General features: G+C 51.1%; 1 protein-coding gene across 1 annotated transcript in view; it reads left to right on the top strand.

The window, feature by feature from the left end:
• Nucleotides 1-27,437, top strand: part of TSC2 (TSC complex subunit 2) — a 279,890-nt gene that overhangs the window by 182,828 nt on the left and 69,625 nt on the right. Inside the window, 1 exon segment of the mRNA XM_078664852.1 lies at nt 2,462-2,565. Coding sequence (XP_078520978.1) covers nt 2,462-2,565 — 104 coding nt within the window.

Raw genomic sequence — 27,437 nt, 5'->3', positions numbered from 1 at the left:
CTCCCTAAGGTTGTCCAAGACTGACACCACGACAGATTCGGTAGAATGCCTGGGGCGGAAGCCAGCCTGGTGAGATGCCAGAGCCCCATTTGCTTCTACGTGGGTGCTGAGTACCGAGGTGGCATGTCGCTCAAGCACCTTGCCCAAATATGGCAGCAGGGAAATGGGTCGGTAATTGGCTAAGATGGATGGGTCAGCGCCAGGCTTCTTTAAAATGGGCACTATTGTAGCTGATTTAAGAGAGGGGATCACCACTCCCTGAGTAAGGGAGCTATTAAGAAAAGTAATGGGAGGCTGGGGACAAGTAGAGTAGATCTGTTGTAGGATTCGTGCCGGACAGATGTCTGCCGGAGAACCAGATTTAACTTTGGGAAGTATCTTTAAGAATACTTCCTCAGTAAGGAGGGGAATTGAAGTAAGGTGGCACTGCGCAGGGGGAGGGGAAGGATCAACAAAAGTGGAGGAAGGGAGGGGAATGTTAGCCTTAATGGTTGCAATCTTGTCCAAAAAATAGAAGTTTAATTTATCACACAAGGGCTGGGTTGGGGGGATTTGAGATGAGGCTCTATCGGAATAGGCTAGGTCATTAACTATACCAAAAATCTCCCGAGATTTATTTTCCGCTGTCATTATTTTAGTGGAAAAATAGGAGGTTTTGGCATCTAAGATGGCTTTCTTATACTCAGTTAGTAATGTTGAGTAGTAGGTTTTTAGTGAGGGGCAGTAGTTTCTTCTCCACTGTCTCTCTGCTTGCCGTAAGGTCAATTTTAGTTCTTTTAAGTTGTCGTTGAACCACCTGTTGGAGTCCTTGGGTCGTCGGGTAGAGATACGACGTAGTGGGGCAACCGAATCACAGCCTCCAGCCAGCCAGATATTGATAGCGATGGCTTGGGAATTGGATGAAAGACCAGTGAGGGTCGGAGAGGAGTTCTGAAGCAGGGAGGTCAGGGAGGGAAAATCAACTCGGTTCCAATTCCGCGCCCAGGTGTTTCTGGCATGTGGGACCTTAGAAATATTTTTGAGAAAAATAGAAAAAGAGATGAGGGCATGGTCGGACCAGGAACAGGGAAATACAGACACCGGGGAAACAGGAAGGTTGAGGGACCAAACCTGGTCAAGTATATGACCACAAGAATGTGTAGGGATGGATATGTGAGGGACAAAGTTCAGGGAGAGGAGAGATTCAGTGAATTCTTTGGATGCGGCGCACTCTAGGGGATCTGAGGGCCAGTAGTTGAAATCGCCTAGCACCAAGACCGAGGCATAATTGACCGCCAGAGTGGCCACTAGGTCTTGAAATGCAGGCAAAAACAGAGACGAAGGCTGGGGTGGACGGTATATCAAGAGGCACGTAATAGGGGGGGAAAAGGATAAGGAGCGGACTACAAGGAAATCAGTTGGGGCAATGGGGGAAGAGGGAAGGAGTTGAAAATTAAAATCGGACCGAGCAATTAAGGCCACACCACCACCCATCCTACCCGCAGGGCGATCAGCGCGCAGAGCAGCGTAGGAAGGGGGGAGGGCGGCCAAGAGTGCGGGTAGGGAAGAGTCACAAAACCAAGTTTCGGTCAGGAGCAGTAAGTCAGGCTTCTCGAAATCAAGCAGGACAAACAGCTCATGGTGGTGTTTGACCGCTGACCTGGTGTTAAGCAAAAGAACAGATAATGAAGGAGTGGGAGGAGGGGGGTCAGGTAGGGAAGAGCGCAGCGATGAAGAAGCCAGCAAAGGCAGCGTCCGTGTTGGCAAAGATGGAGGGGCAAGCCCTAGTAAAGCAATGTGGCTGCGAACAGATTCAGAGAGTGGCCAGTGGCCCTGGAGGGTAGTGAGCTCCTCAGTAGAGTACAATGTTAATTTAGCATGGGGACATGCCCCTAGCCCCGTCCGGCCGCGGACGGGCGCAGACGGACTTGCCTTAGGCGCGCCCGCTGCGCACGTCCGCTGCGCGTTCTGGAGTTGCACATTGAAATAGAGGTCCTTAGGGGCGGGAGGGGGCGTGGCCTACAAGTGGGCGTGGCCAGCGGCGATGGGGGCCGGTAGAGGGGGGGCACGTGACAGCGCTAGATCCGCTGCACGGCGCCCTCAGTGCAAAGTGCAAAGTTATGAGAAGTACAATTTAAAACACAGGTAGTTAAGGTTTAAAACACAGGTAAACGATCAGATACTGCTTCTCCCGGCTTTCCGCCTCAGGAGACCGGAACCAACAGAGCGCTCGTGTTCAGCGCTTAAAAAGGGCGGGAGGGGGCGTGGCCTACAAGTGGGCGTGGCCAGCGGCAATGGGGGCCGGTAGAGGGAATCCTTGGGAAACATTATTTGCCACATGTACATACATTTTTCTTTTGGTTGCCTTGAACTACTTAACCTGGTGCAGGGGTCCATATGATTTTAAAAGTTATCAATTTTCAACCATAGAAGTAAAAGCAATTACTTGTCACAAATCATTGCTTTCTCTTCTCATTTTAAGGCTTGATGGTCCATTTCAAGTGCGTGAGGCTCCAGCAAAACTCCAATCTGGAGCAGCAAAACCGGATTCAAAAGGGACCCGTCATAGGGTCAGATCCATGTCTGGTGAGCATTCAAAGCAATGTACTGCTAACTCACTATTGTAACCTATTTTTGTGGCAGGGCACGATGCTTCTTAGGTGCTTGGTCAAAAGACAGAATAAATAAGGATGTTGAGGCGAGGAGGCACTTTAAAGATTGATCTGAGGTTTTCTCCACAGCTCAATATTTCAAAGATGTACACAGTTTGAGTGTTCCCAGTCATTAAACTGCGAAGCATTGGTATTACACAGTGGTGATAGTCACTGTGTAGTTATGGTTTAAGCGGTGTTTCCATTAGACACTTTTTTAATTGCCTATAACTTCTGACTGAGAGTGGATGGATTTGCACAAAGCATACCAATCTACTTAGCTAAGTTCCAGCATGCCAAATTTTGTGAAATTCCATCCTCTGGTAACATAACTTAAGGATATTAATGTGATTTCACTTAGTGATTTCCCATTTTAGTGCCCATACGAAATTTTCTTCACATCTACAGCCCAAACGACAATGCATTTGCACCAAACGTGACAGGAGAGCAGAACTTTACTCCGAAGGCTATTCGGATTTGTTTTGGTTTAAATCCATTCAATAGTTTTTCAGATAGAAGTGTTCTAGAAAAGAATTTCCAGTGAAGGTTTTTAGGGTCATCATTTTTGTATCTCTGCCCTTTGGGATTTACGAAGAATATGTGAGTTTGGCAATTTAACAAGAGGAGGGATGTGATTGAACGAGGGAGCCATCCGAATCAAATAGTTTTAGAGATTTGGCTGCTGCAAGATAACATTTCCACTTGTGACCTCCATTTCAGAGCTGGGGTCACGGTCTCTGTGTCCTGCACTGTGGGGATACCCCCCAAGGAGCAGCAAGTTTTGCTTAATTAAAAAAAAATTATAATATTCTGTGTCATTGGATTCTAGAGTCATTGCTGACTTGTGAGTCCCGTAAAAAGAAATGAAAGACCTAGTCTAAGGCCAATCACTAAGAGTTCAACTCTTGGTCATTAGCCCTGCACCCAACATACCCTTGCACATGGCCAAAAGCATTTTTATAGGTGGTTGTCTGCCTGCCGGATGTTTGCCGTAGGACCTAGCCGCAACCTGTGCCGAACCCCCACGAAGCATGGCTTCAGGCTGTGCACAACAGTCTGTATGACCTGCGCCAGGTCTACGCGCAACCCGTTGAGTGCATGGAACCTGCTACGAAAAGTTTATGAAAAAGCAAACTGTGAACTACAAACAGTTGTTTATCTGTAGCTGTAGCTATTCATGATTACATATTCTCCATCCTATTGGAACCTGACCTGTCCTCGTCTGGTGGTAGTTAGAAGACCATTTACTCTCTGGCTTATAAAAACCAACCACAAATTAATTGTTTGTGTCTAGTTTTAGATAATGTTGTACAGGTCTCTAAACTCCATACATTACTTTCTAATCGGAGTAAACATAATTCTCGCCCAAGGGATCTCCATTGATAGTCATAAGCACTGAATAGTCCCTCCCACATGCGGGGATCATGGAACACATTTTGATAATATGTCTTGAGTGCAGATGATTGCCTTTCTTCAGTAAGGCCTATAGAAACACTTAAGACAAGAACATTGTGCAGTTAATAAGGAATTACCAATTTCTTCAGATTGCTTTTAAAAAAGGTTAATGAATACCAATGTGTTTAAGTCCAAGTACTTTAGTAGTACACTTAAATCTCTTTCACAAACCCTTTTTTTTTTTAAAAGGAGAAAAATGAAGGAAAAATGGGACAGATCTGAAAGAGACGTTGGTGATAGATTCCTTACCTTAGAATATCCCCAGGCTTCAGACTCGATCCGGAAATTTTTTCGTCCGCAGTCCCCTACGCGTCAGTAGGTGGCGTTGTGCGGCTCCACGTCCGTCGCTGGCATCGTAGGCACCGAGATGACGTCACATACCCTACATAAGCACCACCCATGCGCGCCAACGTCAGTTCTTTCATTTTCCGGGCCAGCAAGCGCAGATCCGTACGTACCATAGTCACTTTTTGACTAACTTTTTTGAGACTTTTGTCTCTACTTCTTTTTGAGTTTTTGACTCCTGGTGCCACGTAGGGATGCCTGGGTTTAAGTCCTGCGGGGCCTGTCGCCGTACGATGTCGGTGGCTGACCCCATGGCGTCTGTCTCTACTGTCAGGAGCGCGACCATGACTCCTGGTCATGTTCCGACTGTCTGGCCATGGCTCCGAAGGCTTTTGCGGGAGCGGTCCCGGAAGCTGCTGGAGGCCCGGTAGTTGTCTCCTTGCCGTTTGTGGTCCAGGGGTCGATCGAGGGACCGACTGCAGAGCCATCATCATCGCTCCTCTTGTCAAAGTCTTCACACTCTGAATCAGGTGAGAGACGATATAAGAAAAAGTCGAAGAAGCACTTTCGCTCTCCGACGTCCCCCCGTCGGTCTCCGGATGTGGACGAGGAGGCCAGGGGACCTCTCTTGCAGCTCAGTTGGAGCCTGTGAGTCCTGCGGCCTACCCACCTTATCCAGGTCCGTCGGCGACTCCGGTCCAGGTGCCAGATTTTCTTTCTGCCATGGACTGCCTTTTCAGGCCTCGGGCTCCCGCCGGGGCGCCTTTGGGCCCTGTGGTCCCAGCTGAGGGCCCTTCCTTCCTTGGTGCCGCAAGGTCCTCCGCCGGCTGCTACGGTGCCGCAAGGTCCTCCGCCTGTTGCTACGGCTCCGCAGGGTCCTCCGGCGGCTCTGGCGCCTCCCGCGGCTCCGTTCCCAGTGCCGCACTGGGTTCCATTCGTTCCACATCCGCCCTTTTTGCTCCAGGTTGGGACCCTAATCCGGACATGGAGCCGGATCGGCATCGACCGGCACCGTTCCCGGCGCCACTGGACCATTTGAATTCCCCTGTCCCCCCCCCCGCCGCTGCAGCCTCTGCCAAAGGGCAGTGGAGGAGGGCAACGACTGGGAGGGGTCTGAGGACCCTCTTTCACGGCAGTGCGAGTCTGAACAGGAGTGGGCGGAAGAGTCGGAGGATGCGAGTGGCCTTGACCTCTCCTCTGAGCCTGTTTTTCTGTCTCCTCCTGCTGTGGCCATGGAGGAGGGCACCACATACACTGTGGTGCTCCATAGAGCAGCTGAGGCCCATGACCTTGATCTACCTACGGTCACTCTTAAAACTAACCTCCTCACTGAAGTCCTTCAGCCGGCGGCAAGCTCTATGGAGCCTCTGCTACCGTTCATGGATGTGTTGATAGGCACCTGGTCTAGACTAGCCACTGGGGTTCCTGTGGATAAAAACATGGCCAGGCGTCGTCGCCCGGCACCGGGTGACCTTGCCTATTTAACCACCCACCCAACTCCGGAGAGCCTGGTCATCCAAGCCTCCACTTCCCAAAGCGCATTCCCTACCGCCCCGCCGGATAAGGAATCTAAGAAGCTGGAACAGTTTGGCAAGAAATTGTTTTCCTGCTTGGGGCTGCGGTCTGTGAACACTGCATGCCTCTTGGGCCGCTGCTCTCACGCTGTGTGGGACACGGTGGCGCAGACGCTGCCTCAGTGTCGGGAGGAGGTTCGGGCAGTGCTTTCCCAAGCCGTTGCTGAGGGAAAAGACGCAGCAAAGTTCACCAGTGGAGTGGGCTGGACACCGCGGACTCACTGGGTAGGGCGATCTCCACGAAAGTGGCCCTCCATCGCCATGCCTGGTTGCGGACCACGGGGTTATCGGGGGATGTTCAGAGTTCTCTCATGGACATGCCCTTTGATGGTACTCGTCTGTTTGGCGATAAAGCAGACAGTGCGCTGGAGCGTTTTAAGGACTCTCAGGCTACGGCCAAGACCGTGGGTCTCTCCACAACGTTATAAACTACTAGGAGCCTAAGGGGTAAGAAAAAGGGGTTTAAACAGGTCGCCCCCCACTCTACACCTTCTCAACAACAAAGGACCTGCCCCTTACTAATGTGGAGTCAATAATCTCCCATATATTTTTTAAGAAATACCTACTCGACAGTTGATGCATATAAACCTTCCTGTCTCAATGTGCATAGACGAGTCACCGATTCAAGGATAAAAACGTGTGTGTGATACTATTGCGACAACCAGCCCCTCACTCTACCCTTCTAAGACAATGTCGTCTTGAAAAAAGGTGTAAAAAAAGGGGGGGGGGGGGAGTTAACAGACTGGTACTCGCCTGAGTCCTCGTTCTCATCAATAGCATCTGCCAACTTACAACATAAAGGGGATGACAAACTGTGCAGACAAGAAAAAAACATGCAAGTGCTCTGTGTAAGTGACCCAGTGTGGATTGCCAAACTCTGTCGTCGAGATCTGGTCCCACCACCGTTTAAAAAGAGCTAGGGTACACTGGCTAGTCTATTTTTATTCCATGCTGCGTGCCCACTCTATTAAAAACCAACATGTTTCATTGCCCAGTTATATTTACCGGCAATTTCATCAGGGTTTTGGGTCTGCGCTATCTCTGCACGTTTTGATTCTCCATTTACTGTACCTGTGGTTGTACACAATTAAAATCACACACATTCGTTAACGCATTATATCTTGGTTGGGACCCCCAACAGAGGTTGAAATAAACCTGCTAGGTGTATCATTTAATATTTACCAGGTGGCTGTTGTACTCACGCCTACCAGTGCCCCCGTAGAAGAATCTGGGTTGCCCGGAACCTGTTGCTTCTTTACTGGTTCAGGGAACTGCCCTCGGGTCAGTTCTAAGGTAAACAAGAAGCGAAAAACACACTCACTGCTCAAAAAGATCAAAAAGATCTTGGCCTACTCAGCCACTCATATCATCTCATTTCTTTTAAAACAGAGTAATCACGCCCATATGCCTTTGTCCCAAGCGCCTCTGCACCTGTGTTTTTCTCCGCGTGCCTTGCTACCAAACATATGCAGCTGATATGGCTGTACAGCCAACTCTCGTAATTTTATTTAAAACATTTTTTTTTTTAAACGGGGAACGAAGCCTCTCACACTCCACATCCCTAGCTTTCTTACACCCTCTTGTAGGCTTGCGTTACAGGTACATTTGCGCCCTTGTTTCTTTCATATCGGACGCACTACTGTCAAGCATAAATGGTTAATATGCCTATGCAGTGCACTCGCGTAGTCAAAGTTACAGGCTCCTCTCCTGTCTGTGGCCTCTGCCCTCTTAGTGATTCATATAGTCAGCCTTACCAGTATTCATGCAGGAAGAATGGCCTCCGCTCACCCCTCGTTGAGGTTTTCGAACCGGCTCCTGTCTTTAAGACGCCGTGCCGCGGCCTCGTTGTTCCGGCGTGCGCCGGTACGCCCTCTTCTCATGAGAGTTGGTGGACACCGGTTACGCTTGTGCATGCAAAAAAGCGGGTGGCCATCTTAAGACGGAGCGAATAGCACTGTGTATGGCTATAACCCTCATCAAAATTGCAGTGAGCCCACTCCCACATGAGGCGTATCATAGCCAGAAGTTACCCGCACTACCACTACGAGCCTGTTGTCACCACCAGTAACAGACTTTGCTACATATCTTAGCTGCAGCCGCTCTCATATTGTACTCATCTCCATAGCGCTTACCACGTGGCAGTATTGACTAGTGTTGTCTCATGATTTTATCGTGGTGATTATTAAAATGCTGAATGATGGATGCTGATCTCGGCTACATTCACGTTTGACTTTGATTGCCCATACCTCAATTATCGAAAGAATGACTGGCATCGATGTAGCTTATTAATGCCGAATAAAGGGCGGCCATCTTGAGCCGGAGTAATAATACATGTGTGGAAATGGAAAATAGATAAGTGACCTCTACTGGATACCTATTAATGAAGAGATATCTTATTCCACTCAATAACATCATTCAGACCATTTTGATCCGTGCCCTCTCCAAAAATCCAGCGTGCCTCTTTCTTGAACAATCTACTCTCCATATTAAATTGGTCTCCCATCACTCTCCATCACCACCCACCGCAGGTCCCTGGGGAGGTGTTTGTGCGTGATGAAATGCTGCACCAATTTTGTGGTTAGTTTGCCTGCTTTTAACATGCTCAGATGTTCTTGGATTCTGGTTTTGATTTTTCTCGTCGTGAGGCCTATATATTGCATCTCACACGGGCACGTTAGCCTGTAGATAACGTTATTGGTGTTGCAGTTGCTGAACCTGTTTAGATGCCATATTTTGCCATTGGATCCGGTTACCGTCTTGGTTTTACTTGTTAACATGCATACTGTACACCCTCCACACGGGTAATGCCCAGGCGGAGTGCCTGATTCCTTGGTCACCATTGGTGGTCGCGTGTGGACCAGTCGATCTCTAAGATTGGTAGAGCGTTTGAAGGCAAATCTGGGCTGAGGCATTTGCATCGTAGTGGTACTCAGCAAATGCCAGTGCTTCCTGATTATCTGACGGAGCCTTGTTGGACAAGGGCCAAAAGTAGTAACCACCGGAATACATTCCTTCTGTTCTTTGTTGTTTCTTTCCAATAAGGCCTCCCTGGGGGTGTTGAGGGCTCGTTTGCGAGCTTGTTTTACTACTTTCCGAGGGTAGGCTCTAGAAGTTAGTTTAGTCGCGAGTTCCTCCGGTTTTTTTCGAGGTAACTCTCAGTGGACGTGCAGTTTCTACAGTAACGTAAAAATTGTCCTACCGGGAGGTTATCCCGTAGCGCCCCAGGGAGGAAAAGACCTGTAATGCAATAACGAGTTTTTGTCTGTCGGCTTCTGGTGGACAGTCGTGGTTAACTTGTTATCCTCCGCCTGTATATCCAGATCTAAGTACGTCGCCTTGTGCCGGTCCACATTCCATGTGAATCTCAAACAGCTGTCAAGACTGTTGATCCAGGTCAGGAACTCGTTCAGTTCATCTTCTGGACCCCTCCAAATACATAAGATGTCTTCTATATATCTCTTCCAGAGGACAATGTTCCCCTGGAAGAGATTAGATTGGTGATGAATGTAATTGGTTTCGAATTGGCCCACACAGATACATGCCAAGCTGGGGGCAAAAGTTACCCCCCATCGAGGTCCAGGAGGTCTGGAGATATAACTGATCTTTGTGCGCAAAGAAGTTGCGCGTGAGCGCAATCTCAATGCATTGTAAAACAAAAGTTTGTGAAGTATCAAGTGGCAACGGAAGGGGTGCCCCAACACGTTCGTTCAGCCAGAAGCCTGCGCAGAACGAACCTTCGCGCGGCCGTGGTGGCCGCCGCTGCGGGACAGGGAGCCAGTGTGTGGGTTAGTCCACCTCCGCTCCCCCACCACCGGCCTAGAAGCCTTCCTAGTCTGAGCTTTGGGGTGCACCTCATGCTGGTGGGTGGCAGGATTCGACTGCACCTCCCTAGCTGGCGTTCTGTCACCTCGGACAGATGGGTGCTGCAAATCGTTCGAAGGGGCTACTCCCTCCCCTTCGAGTCTGCCCCCCAGCCATGCCACCTCAGTTCCACCGCATGTGCGCTTCTCCAACAGGAAGTCGCAGCCCTCTTGGCCACATGGCCATTGAGCGTGTTCCTGGCCAGAGGTAGGACGTGGTTGTTATTTCCACTACTTTCTGGTCCCCAAGAAGGAGAAAAGGGGCCTGCGCCCCATCTTGGACCTCAGTAACGTCAATTGCTTCCTCTGGAAGGAGAAGTTCAAGATGTTGACTCTGGGGGGCGTGGCTAGCAGCATGGCCGGCTGAGACGTGTCTAGCCGGAGCTCCGGCCGGGCTGCCATCTAATCCGACGTTTCCACCTTATCCCGGACAAAAACTCTCTCGTCAGGCAGTGTGTGCAAGTGCGCTGTATCAGGGGCTGGCTTTGTGGCACCGACAGCGCCGTGGATCTCCCGTTATTCCGCCGTAATCGGCACCGGATCGGGTGCGCTCACATCAGGCAAGATGGCGGCGGCGACATAGGAGGCGGCTGCGAGAGAGAAGAGCAGACCGCGAACTCCTGACCGGGTGAGGGAGGAGAACCGGCGGAGGAGCGGAAAGGTTGGGGGACGGACCCGCGGCCCGGGGCAGACGAGTGAAGCCCTTGCGGTGCCGAGACATCGGGGTCGGGCCCCGACCGCCTTTACCAAGATGGCGTCCGCCACCGAATGGAGCCGTGACCAAACTCGGAGGAGTGGGGCAAACTGCGCCGGTGGACGCCAACGTTGTGCAGTAGCCTGGGGCCGAGAGCGAGAGAAATCCGGACCTGCTTTTTCCCCCCTCCCCCCCCCACCCCCCCGATGGTGAGGAGCACGAACAACCGGTGCGGGGAAGCTCCCTCGCCCATGCGAGGTGGAGCGGAGCGAGGCTTGAGGCTAGAGGGAGATCGGGGTGCGACGTCTTGGAGGTGAGGCCGCCCGGGGGAGGAACCTGTGGTGGGGGCCGGTGATCTTCACCGGGTTCGAGACTGTGCCATCCGCTGTAATTGCGACACCCTCCCCCCCACCCCCCCCACCCCCCCTGCGCCCGACCCACCTGGTGCGTGGTACTCCGGTACAGCGAAGCCCCCGGGGTGCGGGGACAAGCGGCGGAGGACAACAGACGCCGATGGCCTCCGCCCACGAGGGGGGACTGCATCTGGTTACGGCGCGGCCCAGTGCCCAGGCCTACTGTCGAGAAGAGAGCGGAGGAGCCGGCCCGGGGGCGAACTCAGGACATCAGGGGTCGCTCTGTCCCGCGGAACGGACGCAGAACACCACACAGCGGGCGGCGCGAGGAGTGATAAGCGCTATTCGGGAGACGGCGAGAGGAGCGACTCCCCAGCAGGCACCCCACCGCGGTCCTCCACAGGCGGAAGAGTACGCCTCGACCACTCCGAGCACCACAGCAGGAACGCCACCCGCAGCACCTGGGGAGCTGAATCTGCCATAGAAGCCTCCCTGGCGGCGGGACGGGACGGGACAGGGTGCTTCAACGGGGGACTTGAGGTGCAAAACAAAGGTCACGCGACACTCACCCCCCCCCCCCCCAAGAGCTACACCTGACCTAGCGGCTGCACCCGGGAACAGTATCAACGTGCTTGGAACAGCGCCAGGGATACTGGCGCTCACCTACAACAAGTCGCTGGCGGCAATAGGGATCAAGACAGAATCACAGCCGATCCTACAGCGGGGGAAGTCATGGGGAAATGAGATCCGCTCCCTAAACCGACGAAGCAAGGCCCTATGGACAACTTTGCAACGTCGAGACCACACGTGGACCAGCGGCCGGACACGCCTGGACCGCTCACCGAAACGGCAATGCTCCTGGCAGCCATCCAGGCATCTAGAAGTGACATCCAGGAATCGCGGGCTGCTTTGGAGGTAAAAATCGGAGAAGTGGGATCCGAGATAACACTGCTACGTCAGGACTTTCGCAATTTAACAGAGAGAGTAACAGTGGCCGAGAACAGGGTAACAGATAATGAGTCGTCAATCACAGCGCTAAAGAGAGACATGGCAGAGCTCCAGGCCTCACATCGCCACCTGCAATGGAAGGTGGATGATGCCGAAAATAGGTCCCGCCGCAACAACCTCCGCTTTGTGGGCTTTAGAGAAGGACTTGAAGGGAGGGATATGGCCTCCTTCCTCCATGCATGGCTAAAGAATACCTTCCCCGCGGCTCAGTTCTCTACCTGCTTCGTTATTGAGAGGGCCCACAGGGCACTGCTGGCCAAGCCGCCGGAGGGCGCGAGACCGAGACCGGTCATAGCGAGATTCCTCAACTATGCTGACAGAGACTTAATCCTCAGAGAAGCCAGGAAGCTGGGGGAGATCCGGTTCGAAAATGCCACGATTATGATCTTCCCGGACGATAGCCAGGAGGTCTCCAAACAACGCCGCTCCTTCGACTCGGTAAAGCTGAAGCTACGTGCCTTGAAATTGGACTACATGCTCCTTTTCCCGGCGAAACTTAAAGTCATCTATAAAGACAAAACCATCTTCTTCACGTGCCCGGAGGATGCCTGGCAATGGCTAGAGGAACGCCCCATTTTGAACAGTAGGGAAACAGCGGGCAGAGACGCCATGGACAGATCGCTGAGGGAAAGGACGCGATGGGAACAGCCGATACCACGAAGACGACGATCCGGAAAGATCAGGGGACGTAAACCAGCGACGCCCTATCAGACCCGCGGCGCTAGCGGGAGGAGAGGGGGCAGATCAACGTCCCCAAACAATAACAACTCTTCGGGCTCCAGGTTCAGCAGCCTACGGAATGGTATCCGATCGGAGGGCGACGAAGATGAAGATTCGGAGGGGCATGGCTCCGGGGGAGACGGAGAGAACAGTCGGGCCGAATCGGTCCACCCCCTGGTCGCCGAGATGCAGCTACTGGAACAGGACTCATCGGGACTGGATCCCGTGGCGGACACCCAAGACTCTCAATCATGAGCATGGACTTCCGGGGGACATTGAGATAGCAGCCCGGTGACGGGAACGCGCAAGTTGGCACGCCTTTCTATGTTGTTTTTCTTGTTCTTTCAGTTGTTTGGTATATGATGGGAGGGAAAGGTGGGAGGGCGACAGACCTTCTCCTGCCGATGGTTAGGTCCCTGGAAAGGGAGCGACTGGAAGGGGAGGGAGGTGGGGTGGGGGAGTGGGGGAATACATGGGTTTTTTGCAATTGTGAGTTGGGGGAACAGGGGAGTTGGGAAGGGAGGGGGAAGCAAGTTGAGAAACAGCGACTACATGCCACTACGCACCTTATACCACATCACCTCGGGAGCCCTACCTGGATATATGAGGAGAACACGCAATGGCAGATACACTAGATCACACCCACACGAGTGACACAGGCGTCACAATATTATCTTGGAATGTGAATGGCCTGGGGTCAAAGATCAAACGGGGCCTAGTCAATGCCTATCTAAAAAGGCTGGCACCAGACATTATATTGCTCCAGGAAACCCACCTAAGAGGCACCCAGTGCGCCTTTATAGCAAGGGGCAGGCATGTGGTGCTTGCGCACTCGGGTTACACGGCGGACTCCAGGGGGGCTGCAATCCTCGTTACAAAATCCACACAGTTCGCCATCACTCGTACATGGTTAGACCCCCAGGGGACGTATGCAGGAGTACAGGGAACATGGAGGAGGCGTAGGTACACAATAGTCTCAGTCTATGCCCCCCCGAAGCTCCAGGCGCGCACCCTCGCTGCAGTCACTGCTATCCTTCTGGACACGGCAGATACGATCCAGATAGGGGGGGGGGACTTCAATGATGTAATGTGTGCCACAAGGGACAGATCGGGGACCCCACGTACGGCGGGACACGACACGGCGCTGGCTCGACAGATGCACACTTTGGGCCTCACTGATGTCTGGAGATGGCTCCACCCCACACAGGAGGCCTACTCCTTTTACTCCGGGGCCCACAGGGTCTTTTCCAGACTGGATTACATATTTACCTCTAGGCAAGAGATTACGGTCAATGACTTAGCGGAATATAAAGCACGGGGAATCTCGGACCACTCCCCCCTGTCGGTACACCTGGGACGTGGGAGGGGGGGACAGACCAGGGAATGGCACCTCACGGCATGGGACCTGCAAACACCGGATATATTGAAGGGGATTAGAGCAGACATAAAGGTGTATGTGGCTGAGAACGAGGGCTCAGTGGAGTCAGGGATCACACTCTGGGAAGCACTTAAGCCAGTTCTTAGGGATCGTATAAACAGCAGACTGGGGGCGGCCAGGAAAGAGTTACACCACGCGGTCACGAATGAGGAGGTCTCGATCTTAGCCCTTGAAGCAGAATATCACCATGGGAAGGAAGGGAAAAATTCTTAGGAAATTGCTAGACGCACAAAGGCACTATAGAGAACTCGTCACTGGGGAAGCACGCACACAGGCACTGGCGACACTCCACCGCCTATACGATGTGGGTGATAAATCCGGTAAACTTTTGGCATGGCTGAGCAGGAGAGAAAGGGCGGCACGCTGGGTAGACAGGATTGAAGTTACGGGGAGCAGATCAGCCTGTACGGACGAGGCCATAGCAGAGGCCTTTGCCATGTACTATGAAGATTTCTATAGAGCTAGAGACTTGGGGGGCGAGGTTGAAGCCAACCACTATCTATGCGACATGAAGGTCCCAACACTGTCCAAGGAGGACGCTACGGACCTGGAAGCAGAGATTACACTAGAGGAAATTGCTGAGGCAATTGCGTCCCTGAAGCCGGGGAAAACGCCGGGACCCAACGGCTTCCCAGCGGAATTCTTCAAACGTACGGCGGACCTGCTGCAACGCCATATTAAAAAGCTCTTTGTTGAGGCACTCCAAAAGGCAAGCCTGCCACCTGATCTGGCCACGGCCACGATTGTCCCTATACACAAGGAGGGTAAACCCAGAGACATGTGTGCCTCCTACCGCCCGATCTCTCTCCTCAATATGGAGACGAAGATTCTGGCCACGGTCCTTGCGAGACGCCTGCGGAGGGTGATCTCTGAGTGTGTGCATGCGGACCAGTCTGGGTTCCTTCCGGACAGGGCAACCAAATTAAACCTCCGCCGCACACATAACTGGCTGCAGGAAGTCCGAGAGAGGAGCGAGCCCCATTGGTTCCTCTCATTGGATGCAGAAAAGGCCTTCGATGCAGTTCATTGGCCCTTCCTGTTTGAGACGCTATGGAGGTTCGGCTTTGGCCCTAAGTTCTTACAATGGATTAGACTCCTATACGCCACCCCAAGGGCACGAGTGAGGGTAAATGGACGACTGTCCCTCAACAGAGGAACGCGCCAGGGGTGCCCACTGTCCCCCCTTCTATTCACATTGACGATAGAAATTCTAGCAATCCGGATCCGACAGAATCAGGGTATTAGGGGGTTCACCTGGGGTGGCTCGGAAGCTACCCAGGAAAAAATTTCGCTATACGCGGACGACGTCCTGCTGTTTGTGACGGAGCCGGATGCCACGATCCCGGCCCTGTTCAAAGAGTTGGATGACTTCGGAGCGAGGGCGGGTCATACCATTAATTGGCATAAATCGATTCTCTATGACCCACAGGGCCGAGAACGAAGGGATTGCCTGCCGGAACTCCTCATTCACACCACAGAGGGATTCCAGTACCTGGGGGTATTCATTACGCTAGACGAGACACTTTCCCTTAATAATAACGTGACCCGCATCATGGCAAGTGCGAAATTAGAAATGGACCGGTGGAGGCAGCTCCCGCTCACCTTATTAGGGCGCGCAGCGCTCTATAAAATGGTTCTGCTCCCGAAATTCCTCTATGCGCTGCAAAATGAATATTACCCGCTCCCTCCTACGACCTTGCCTAAAATCCACGCGGATCTACGAACATTCTTATGGTTGGGGAAACACCCGAGAATAGCCTTGACCACACTGCAACGCCACCAGTACAGTGGTGGGATCTCCCTTCCCAACCTGGAGGCGTATTATTGGGCGGAACACCTTACCCCGATAAATGAATGGTTACATGCAGCAATAGATCACCCCACTTATGCACTAGAACGATCAAAATGGTCTCACAAGAACGTTCTGTACTACTTATATGGAGGTCCAGGGGGGAAGCACCTTCTGCCTGCTACCAGAATCACGTTGACGGCATGGATTAGGGCGACCAAACGCATGGGCTGGGACAAACGGCCCACCCGACAGACGCCACTATGGCACTGTAAGTGGTTGGGTGAACTTCACAAACTGACAGGCTTTGGGCAGTGGGATGACATTGGCATTTCGACCATAGGGGACGTGATTGCTAGGGGAGACCTGAAGACATTCCGAGCCTTACAGGGAGACTTTGGCCTACATAACACTCAGTATTACAGATACACACGGCTAAGGCACGCCTGGAGGGCACAGAACATTGTTCTGGCAGACATCCCAGAATACGCCCCTTTAGAGGGTAGGTTATTGCAAGAGCAAATAGGGAGGGCAGCGGTGTCCCTCACGTACAGAACACTAACCAATAACACACTGGGAGCCCTACAAGACCTGAGAAACAAATGGGAGGCAGACACGGGGGAGATGGAAGACCTGGACTGGGAGATGGTTCTTATGCACCCTCGTGAGGTGGCGATTAAGTCCAGACTCCGTCTCATACAGCTGAAGGTGTTGCATAGAGCTTACTACACCAGGGTGCGACTGTACAGAATGGGGAAGGTCCTGGACACTGCATGCCTTAGATGCCACCAACCAGAGGGGAACTTCTACCACATACTTTGGGGCTGTGCAATCATACAGGAATACTGGGAGGACATATTCGGGGAATTGGATGAGGTCCTGGGAACTACTCTACCACGTGACCCAAAACTAGCTCTGTTGGGGTTGACGACTGAAGTCGACTTGGCCCGCCCTTTGATCATATTCCTAGTGCTGGCATTTGTGGTGGCCAAGAGAGACATTGCTCGGCGCTGGGGAGCGGCCAAACCGCCAGGCTTAGAGGAATGGAGGAGGGGGCTTGACCTCTATATGGCGGCCGAGAGAGTGACATATAAAGCCAGGGCTGCCCCAAAAAGTTCCGGAGAGTATGGACTAAGTGGAGGCAATACCACGGACTAGAGTGAACGCACATGGGACCTGAAGGAGAACTTTGTTATACTTGATGTATGATATACGCCCAAAGGTGGAGACGGAGATTGGGCCTGTTAAATGTCTTACTGTTGGACCCTGTTTTTCTCCTGGCGGATGTAACTTTGACAGCAAAGGTTAAGATGGTCTTTGGGGTGGGGGGGCGGGGGGATGGGCATAGTAGGAGCTGTTTTTTTGAGGGGATGTTTTTTCTTATTACATTGACATTCGTCACCAGCTTTGGTTAAAACTGTACTGTCGTTTTTGAAATGTGAATAATCCTAATGGGCAAAAGAAAAGTTGCGGTACTGACGGATACTGGCTTAATGTTGACGCCAGCCCGTGTCCTCCGATATTCTCAGAAGATGCGCCCAGAGCAACAATAAAAATTTACTATATAAAAAAAAAAAAAGATGTTGACTCTGGCTCAGGCCTTGGCTGCCCTCGAACCTGGAGACTGGATGGTAGTGTTGGATTTGCAGGATGCATATTTTCATATCCCCGTCCTGCCGGCCCACCGGCGTTATATGAGGTTCACGGTAGGCCAAGAGCATTTTCAGTTTGCCGTGCTCCCCTTCGGCCTTACCAGTGCCCCTCGGGTGTTCACGAAAGTGATGGCGGTGGTCGCAGCTCATCTGTGCAGATCAGGGGTTCCAGTCTTCCCCTACCTCGACGACTGGTTGTTTGAAGGCGGGCTCGTCCCAGGCAGTCGTCTCCCACCTCCGACCTCCTGCATTTGCTGGGGTTCTCCATCAACGTGCTGAAGTCTCACCTGAGTCCCCCTCAGAAGCTTCCCTTCATCGGAGCGGTCCTGGATTCAACGCAGTTTCGGGTTTATCCTCCTGAAAAGCGAGTCCGGAATATTCAGGCTTTGATTCCAATCTTTCAGCCTCTATCCTGGGTCTCCGTCCGGATGACCCTCCGGCTCCTGGGCCTGATGGCCTCCGGCATCCTGCTAGTGCAACATGCCAGCTGGCATATGCGGGCTCTGCAGTGGGACCTGAAGTTCCAGTGGGCACAGCATCAGGGCAACCTGTCTGATCATGTCCAGATCTCGGAGGGCACTGCACGACAATTGCATTGGTGGCTCACGAATCACGATTGTGTCAATAGCAGATCCCTCTCCCTTTCCCAACCAGAGCACACAGTGGTGATGGATGCGTCCCTTTCCGGGATGGGGCGCCCACTTGGGAGAGGCGGAGATCAGAGGCCTCTGGTCTCCAGTGGAGTCCCGGCTCCATATCAACCTTTTGGAGCTTCGGGAGATCCGTCTTCCACTGAAAGCATTCCTTCCCTCTGTCCGGGGAAGTGTAGTGCAGGTGTTCATGATTGTATTGCAACAAACAGGGCGGGGTGGGGTCGTGGACTCTGTGTCAGGAGGCTCTGCGCCTCTGGACATGGCTGGAACATCAAGGCATTACCTTGGTGGTTCAACACCTGGCAGGTTCTCTGAACGCCACGGCGGACAAACTCAGCCACATGTGCATGATAGATCAAGAATGGCGTCTGAACTCAGACGTGGCACAAGGTCTCTTTCTGCAGTGGGGAGAGCCTTGGTTAGATCTATTCGCCACCAAAGAGAACGCGCAATGTCATCAGTTCTGCGCGTTGTAATTTCCACTCGCTCGGTGACGCTTTTCGTCGCGAGTGGAGTTGCGGTCTGTTGTTCGCCTTTCCGCCTATACCACTTCTGCCCAGAGTGCTGAAGAAGATTTGGCGGGACCGGGCCCAAGTCTGGATTGGGCATGAAAATGCTGGTATCCCGAGCTGCTCAGCATGGCGCTCGATCCCCCAATCCGACTTCCTCTTCGGGAGGAACTTCTGTCGCAGCAGCAGGGGACGGTACTCCACCCGAACCTGTCCAGCCTCCACCACCATGCGTGAAGATTGAGCGGCGACCGTTGACAGCTTTCGATCTTCCTCCCGAAGTCTGTGATGTCATTCTGGCAACCAGGCATCCCTCCACTAAAACGGTATATCCCTGCAGGTGGAACAAATTTGTGGCATGGTGCACAGCCAAAGTTGTCGATCACCTTTCTGCCCCTCTTTCAGAGGTTCTTTTGTTCCTTCTCTCTTTGGCCCAGCAGGGCTCTGCTCTGGGCACTATCAAAGGTTATCTTTTGGCCATCTCTGCCTTTCTACGGCTTCCAGATCAGCCTTCTCTTTTTAAGTCCCCGGTTGTTAATCCTTTCCTCAAAGGCATTACACACACGTTTCCTCCCATGCCTTTCATAATGCCTCAATGGGACTTAAATCTTGTCTTGACCTATCTGATGTGCGCTCCCTTTGAGCCCCTTCATAACTCTCCCTTATGTCTTCTCACTCTCAAGATGGCTTTCCTGGTAGCTATCACCTCTGCCAGAAGAGTGAGTAAGCTCCAGGCTCTTCCTTCTAAACCTCTTTTCCTTTCTGTTCATCCGGACAAGGTGGTTTTAAAGACCCATCCTTCTTTCCTGCCAAAGGTTGTCATGCCCTTCCACATCGGGCAGACCCTCACTTTGCCCACCTTCTTTCTGCCTCCTCATCCTTCGAAAGAGGAAGAAATGTTCCACCGTCTGGACCCAAAACATGTGCTTTCGTTCTATCTGAAGCGCACACAACCGTTCCGGTTGGATGACCAGCTCTTTGTTGGCTACGTGGGCGCCAAAAAAGGTTGGGCCGTGCACAAACGGACCATCTCTCGGTGGGTCGTTCTGTGCATCATAGCATGTTACTCATTGGCTAAGAAGGAGCCTCCTGTGGGACTGCGTGCCCATTCTACCCAGGCAACAGCAGCCACTACTGCCTTGGGACGTGGCGTTCCCTTGCAGGACATTTTACAGGCAGCTACATGGGCCTCGCTGCACACTCTTACCAAGCATTATTGCCTTAACAGTCCAGTGCGGAGAGACGGCTTCTTTGGCCGTTCTATTCTCCGGGACTTTCTGCTGTAATCTTGTTCGGAGACCCACCACCGGGTTTGGTATTGCTGGGGTATCTATTCTAAGGTAAGGATTCTATCACTAGTGTGTCTCTTTCAGATGCACAAGTTACTACTTGTGTAATGATAAATCTGTAAGAAACATTAGTTAGTGATAGATTCCTTACTGCCCCACCCATCCTCCCCGTTCTGCGAACTGATTTCTAGGGTTAAGGTCATCCCTTTCAGGGCCCTAGTTTCATGGCACCAGTGGTCAGTTTCTTGCATGGCTCTGCGTTCCTGGCGCAGAAAGTCGTGTATAGAACTGATGTCTGCGCGCATGGGTGGCGCCTAAGTAGTCTCCGTGACGTCATCTCGGCGCCTACGACGCCAGTGACGGACGCGGAGCCTCACGACGCCACCTACCGACGCGCAGGGGTACTGCTGACGAAAAACCTTCCGGATCCTGTCTGACGCCTGGGGATATTCTAAGGTAAGGAATCTATCACGAACTAATATCTCTTACAGATATATCGTTACACAAGTAGTAACTTGTGCTTTAGCCCTATTGGCTGCCACTATGTGAATGCCAAAACGGCATCTGTGCCTTTAAGGAACCAGAGACAACCAGTATCCCATCATGCCTAGCAGGTGGCAATTGCATCATTTCCTTTTTCTAGCTTCTGATGACAGGATAGGAACACTAAGCGCAGACTCTTTTTGGCATTTTTTCTTTCAAAATCTTTCTAGGAACTTTTTGAAAACTGATTCATTTATCAGATTTCATCTCTCCCTGTGTGGTTCTGCCTGTTTCTGACAATTTTTTTGTAATTAGTCAAAATGCCAGGAGAAGATTCACTTCCATGGTATATAGGCGCGATACAGGCAGCAGGCGTAGTCTGAAGGACTGAGATCCAGAGTGAGGACCGGGTCAGTCCACCTTCCTCTGAGGACTCCTGGCATTGGAGATACAACAAGCATTTGCAATGCAATAGGTCTCGCAGCATTTAAGTTTGAGTTGCTGGCATTGTAAATAACAATGCTTTGCATAATTTTTTTTTGTTGGTGTCCGTGTGTGCATGGCAGTGGTGGTGTCTGTGTGTGCATGCCAGTGGTGGTGTCTGTGTGTGCATGGCAGTGGTGGTGTCCGTGTGTGTATGGGAGTGGTGGTGTCCATGTGTGCATGGCAGTGGTGGTGTCCGTTTGTGCATGCCAGTGGTGGTGTCCGTGTGTGTATGGGAGTGGTGGTGTCCGTATGTGCATGGCAGTGGTGGTGTCCGTATGTGCATGGCAGTGGTGGTGTCCGTGTGCATGGCAGTGGTGGTGTCCGTGTGTGCATGGCAGTGGTGGTGTCCGTGTGTGTGTATGGCAGTGGTGGTGTCCGTGTGTGCACGGCAGTGGCGGTTTCCCTGTGTGTATGGCAGTGGTGGTGTTGCTGCTGCTGTAGTATTTTGACTGGTGGTGCTGGTAACGCGTGGTATTGATTGCACTAGTATTGCAGCTGCTAGACCTGCTGGTGGTGCTACTGGTAGTGGTTGTTTTACTGCAGAGACTTTTTCTGCTGCAGGTAGTGGTGGTCCTCCTGCTGTCAGTGGTGGTACTTCTAGTGGAGCTACAGCGGTGCTGCTGCTTTTGGTGGTGTCCCTGCTGCTTGTGTTGTTGGGGCTGGTACTGCTGCCTCTGGTGGAGTTTTAGTGCTGCAGCAACCCCTTGCTGGTAGGGCTGCTCACACACTGCCCCTGCACACTCACACACTGCCCCTACACACACACAGACTGAAGATGTATAGGTGCCCGAGTCATCATTCACACGCATGTATGCATCATAATGCACTAGTGACCCGAGCGTGGTGATGTACTCACGCATGGACCGCCAGGCATGTGTACATTTGTTACAACTGAAATGTTTTCCCCCTTTTTTTAATGCACCGTTCCAAGATGGCGTTCGGTCATCTTGGACCGCTAAAGTAAAAAATAATATGAAACGCTGCTGAGAGGAGCAGCCCAGCAGCAAATTGCAGCTGCTGGGACGTCTGAAATATAATCAAATAGGGAGGGGTGGGGAGTGCTCAGCGAGCGTAGAGGAACGGTAAATAGAGAGGGATGGGGGAGCAGAGGAGATATGAGTGGGGAAAAAAGTGTAACTTGACAGGGTGGAAGCAACGTGTGAGCTGAGCAAGAGTGAGTGCAACAGGTAAAGTGCATGGAGAGGGGAGAGCAAGGAAAAGTAGAAGGGAAAAAAATAAAGCCCTGGCGTAAGTTACCAAATCAAAAGGATGGTAAGAGGCAGAAACACAAGTGGAGGAAAGAAAGCTATTGATTAAGAAGCCAGCAAATGAGATCGGCAAGAGAGCCAAGCAATGATAATGGGCTGACGCTGTAAACATTGGTAGTGCCTATATGTGGGCGAGATATGAAAACATAATTTCCCTACCTTAAATCTTAACCTTTTTGTGCTGGTAGGAGCAGTGTTGTTCTGTCATTTTATACAAAATTATGTTTGTGGGATGGAAAACATAGATGTTCGCCCTGGTCAGGTACTGTGCTGCTGCAGACTTCACGCGTATGGGGCGTGGCTGTCTGTGCCTGGGTGTCTCCTGGTACATCCGCCCTATGTACGGGTGCACCTGGGCAAATATTACGTCGAGGGGGGGCAATTCATCCGTTGGCATATAACAATTCGTTGAATAATACAAACGAAACGGCCCTTGCTCTGCAGAAGGAATAGTCCCCGCGTCACCTGGTGGAGTCACGTTATGGGGCGCGGTGGGTGTTTCGGGGTGTCCATGGAGTAGGGGACCGCGGCGGCGGCCTCGGGGTGCTCCTGGCGGCTGCTCCGTCTCGGAGGAGGCCCTGGTCCCTGCCGCCGAGGCCAGGTCTGCCCAGCGCCGAAGCAGGAAGGCCTGATAAGGCTGGAGCACTGAAAGCCGCGTCTTATCTCGGGCCGCACATGGCCCGAGAGTGCATCCTTTTCCTGTGCTGGACGGGAGACGTAAACTGGCCGTCTCCTGACAGCCAGGGGCCTCGGGCGCCGCCCCCGCTCTGCGCGGCCGGAGGGGCCAGCTCGCCGAAGGAATGGCAAGTCAATAGTAATGTTTCTTATAGAGGGAGCATCCTTACGGTCTGTTAATTCAAATATAAAAGGTGCTTGCGCAGCGCACACCATGAACTAATAAAGACTGGCACCCCGGGCTGGGACGTGCTCGTGATGCCTTGGCGGGGCTTGCTGGGCTTGCTTGTGTGCTTCCCAGAGAGACAGGAGATTGGGAACGCGCGCGCGCGGCCGGCTCCGATCGCTTTCCTGAGCGTGCGCGCGCCAGTCTCTGTCTCCTGGGAAGCAGACTCCGCAACTATAGTATCGCACCTGCGCGATGCATATGGCTTCGCCATATGCATCGCAGGCGCGAGACCTAAAAAGAGAAGCACAGCCAAAACCAATGTCGTTTCAGGTCGACGTCGAAAGCATCGACGTTGAGACAAGGTACCATACCTACATATTCACCATCAAGGGCTGGATCGACATTGAAGAGGAGGTGAAGGTCGACGTTGAGACTTAGAAAGTTGACGTCTGAGGATACTAAGACGTTGAGGGGCAGAAGGTCGACGTGGACGAGTATGTCAACGCCAAGACCACCCAGACCAGCGGAAAAGGCCAAACAATCAAGGCACTGATGTCTGCCATTATCACCTATAGTGCTGCCAGACTCTCCTACCCCTCTGCCTGCATCATCTCTATGGCCTCCACTTCCAGCGCCTGTTTCACTTTCAGCGATTCTTCCACCTCCAGCACCAATACCTCTACCAAAACCTGTGGAAGCTCCTCCTCCGAGCCACACATTGGTATTCATTACCCATTTTAAATGCAATCTGTAGAAATTGGCTGTTATAGCCTTTATTATGGGCTGCACAATGTTCTTTTCTGAAGTGTTTCTGCAGGCCTTTCTAAGGAAAGGAAAACATCTGCACTTAAGAAGACATATTTTAAAACGAGCTCTGGGATCCCCGCACGTGTGCGGGACTATTCAGTGCTTATAACTTCAATGGAGATTCCCAAGAGAGAGAATTGGAATTACAGTTAAGAAACCATTCCTTTTCATTTACCAACATTGTTCAGTTGTGTTTTTTCTGTTATTTTTGGCACCAGCCTAAGTGAAAGGTGTTGTAAGCAGCCAAGGGCTTTACACTTGATGCATATGTTGCAGGGAATTACTTTTCCATACAGATTCATCAAATGGTTCCAAAGTTACTATAAAACACACTGCTTTTGCTATACAATGCCAAACTTAACTATAACTTTAAAGTAACTGTTGACTGCCAAATGACTGTTTTCATATGTTAGTACGCCGATAAGCCTCTGTGGTTAACTTGGTTAGTCCTGAGAAACACAAAGCTTTTTAGTTTCCCTAGTAATTTTTCCTCTATTTGAGGAATGTGCATGAAAATGTAAAATAAGTCTGTAGTCTATTCCTAGTCAGTCCTAGAGAGATTGGTCAGAGGTGGATAAGCGATCGATAGTTAAATGGATAGGGTCCCAAAACACATTTTTCTCATTTAGTATTTAGCCAAGGCTAAATAATTAAAAGAGAAGATAGATCAGCAGCAAACATGGCAAGAACCTAGATGACTCTGGAATCTATGTGCTATTTATGATTTGGTCTAAATCTGTTTAGTGTTTTTGAAGAAATACACCAGAGAGCAAGGTTAAAAATCTCAAAATTTGACTTTGAAACCTATGGAGGTTCAGAAATCTGAAACTGTCCAACTAAAGCGGCTTTCCTGTTAAGAGTAAATCTTATTGCTTTGGCTGCCATTTTGTAACTTAAGCAAATGTGATGTGTAATGAAGTGCCCCTTTTTGTCAAGGTCACCCCCACTTTTTGCCACTGATACTGATGTTTTTCCACTGAGGGGTACTGGGATCCCTTCTAACCAGAACTCCGTGCCAGTGCTCTTACCTTGAAACAATGTAAAATGGTCAAATTGACACACAATTTGCATGCACTTTGGCACCCCTGTAAGTCCCTAGTAAGTGGTATCCCTGGTACCTAGGGCGTGGTTACAGAAGAGGGTTCCTAAGGGCTGCAGCATATATTATGCCACCCTAAATGACCCCCATACAAATCACATGCAGCCTGCCATTGCAGACTTTGTGTCGTGGTGAAAACCATGAGTGAAACACGACTTGGGACACTCGCTGTGTGCCATGCCAAAGTCACTGCATGTAATACATTTAAGTCACCCCTACAGCAGGCCTTGTAGCCCTAAGTTACAGTGCATTATATTATATGTAAGGGCATATCTGCATAAGCAAATATGTCCCTGTGCTGTCTAGTTCAATTACTAGATGGTACAAGTGAACAGGGAAGCCATCTTAAATATATGTACTAGGCACTGGTTATTACGAGTTCCCAACCTACATGATGGCTTTACTGAAACCTATGGTGTTTAGTATCAAACACCTTGTCTTAATAAACCTATACTGTTGGCAGTACAACATTTATTATGACATGCACCAAGAGGGCACCATAGAGGTGCCCTCCAAAAACCCTACATTGTCTAGTGTGCTGGCTGATTGGTATCGTCCAGCCTGCCACCACATTAAAGTTTCTGACCCCTGCAGGTGAGCGCCCAAACTCTGAGTCCAGAAACAATGCCTGCTCCAAAGGAAGGTGTTCACACCTCCTCCAACAGGATGAATACTGATTTAGCGGATCAAGGCCATTTGGCACCAGAACAGGCGGGAAATTAGCTATGCTAGTAGGTGTGTTGCGCCAGGCTAGTCACACCGCTAAGGTATGCTACATTATGTGCACCATTTTGCTTTTGGTGAAATTGGTAACTCTGGTACAGGGTTATGCCCACTCCCCACAGGAAGTGCAGTGACCCCAAGGTTAAGAAGGCCGTTGCCTACTACCCTTTACTCACTTTAACGCCCCTAAATTCAGTATTTACATGGCCCATCTGACACCAGGAACTCTGATTTACTGGACGAAAGACTAAGAAGGACAAAGAAGAGATGAAGAACACAAGAACTGTGCACTTGGTGCCAAACCCTGCATGCTCTGGTCTCGGCAATCTCAAAGACCGTACATCCTCCAAAAGCCCTAAAGGGCTGTCAGTACTTTGCAAACCAGCCAGCATCTTCCTTAGAGTAGAGAAGCCACTTGCCTGCAGGCACCAACTGCATCGGCCCTTGGACACCTTTCTGCTGGCCCTCGGGTCCACTGAGACAACATCCCAGGAGGAGGTCTCTGTGCACCAGAATGTCAGAGCAGTCGCCATACCAAGTTTGGACACTCCAGGAGCCACCCTGCACCAAAACCCGTGGTAATGTAGCCCTTGCAGCAGCCGGGGCTTGTTTAATGTCCAGCCTGGACACCAACATCACCAAGACCAACCTACCGACGTGGGACGTTCGCACCAGAGAAGCCGTCGTCGAGAGTGGCTCTGCTGGCCTGTTTCATCCCCATCTCCCGGTCAACCTTAAAAGTGAGAGCCTCCAATGCAAGCATCCCGCCTACAGAACACCTCTGCACCCGAGCCCCACAGCCCGAGTCCTAACCTATCGACGGTACACCCTCGCTCCAGAGAACCGAGCCTTCCTTTGGGTTCTGCCAGACTAGCCCCCCAGACCCCACTTACAGCCATTTTCGGTTACAGGGTTTCCCATTGACTTCAGCGGTAGCGATCGTGGCTACCCTTGCAATCAGCACCTCTGCAAACGGACACACCAGGGCAGGTAAACCAAAACTGCTGTTTTTTTAAGGGACCTTGGCCCTTGCTTAATCTAAGTCGAGAAGAACAACCCTTTGACTCAATTTCAAGCACTTGTATGCAGTGTATGTTCTCCCAAAGGTTAACACTACCGCTTTAGAGACTCATTCTTTAAATCTGACAGCTGTATGTTCTGTGTTTCTAAAAATCTCTTACCTAATGTTGTAGATCTTGGTGTTTAATTTAATGTAAAAATCTGTTATTTTTCTAAATTGTTATTCGATTTCCTTATTGAGTGTGTCTCATTTATTGACTCTGTGTGCAACAAATGCTTAACACTCCCCTCTGATGAGCCTAAGGATGCTCGGCCACACTACCACAAATAGAGCACCTTGGGATTGTTAAAGTAAGCCCCTGTACATTAGTAAGGGATACTTAGTCTCTGCGCATCTTATTTGGTACACAATTTAGAGGGGCAACTTCCTACATAATGTGATCTGCAGACTCTAATAAAATGAATTTTTTTTTTTGCTGACTTGGGAACATGGTGTGAACACCCGAAACAGGGAGTATCATGGCTCGTCTATGATGTGCGCAAAATCTTCACTCCCACTACTGAAAATATAAAAAGTTTCAGCACAGTGACCATAGTCCCAAACGTGGAGTCACACAAAACATTATGCCTATTTTTCATTGGAATAAGCGTCTGTGAGAATAGGTATTCAGTACAGTTAAATGCCATATACTGTGTCTATAGCGTACTGGATGTGGCAGATAAGTCTTACAGGGGACTCTGTTTCTGTGAATTAGGCACTTGATTCAGCCTACGTAAGCATTCCACCTTATTATTTTT

The sequence above is a fragment of the Lissotriton helveticus genome, chromosome 10, assembly GCF_964261635.1.
Source record: "Lissotriton helveticus chromosome 10, aLisHel1.1, whole genome shotgun sequence".
NCBI classification, from domain to species: Eukaryota; Metazoa; Chordata; class Amphibia; order Caudata; family Salamandridae; genus Lissotriton; species Lissotriton helveticus.
Note: the sequence above shows the minus strand (reverse complement) of the source record. Positions and strands in the feature narration are given on the sequence as shown.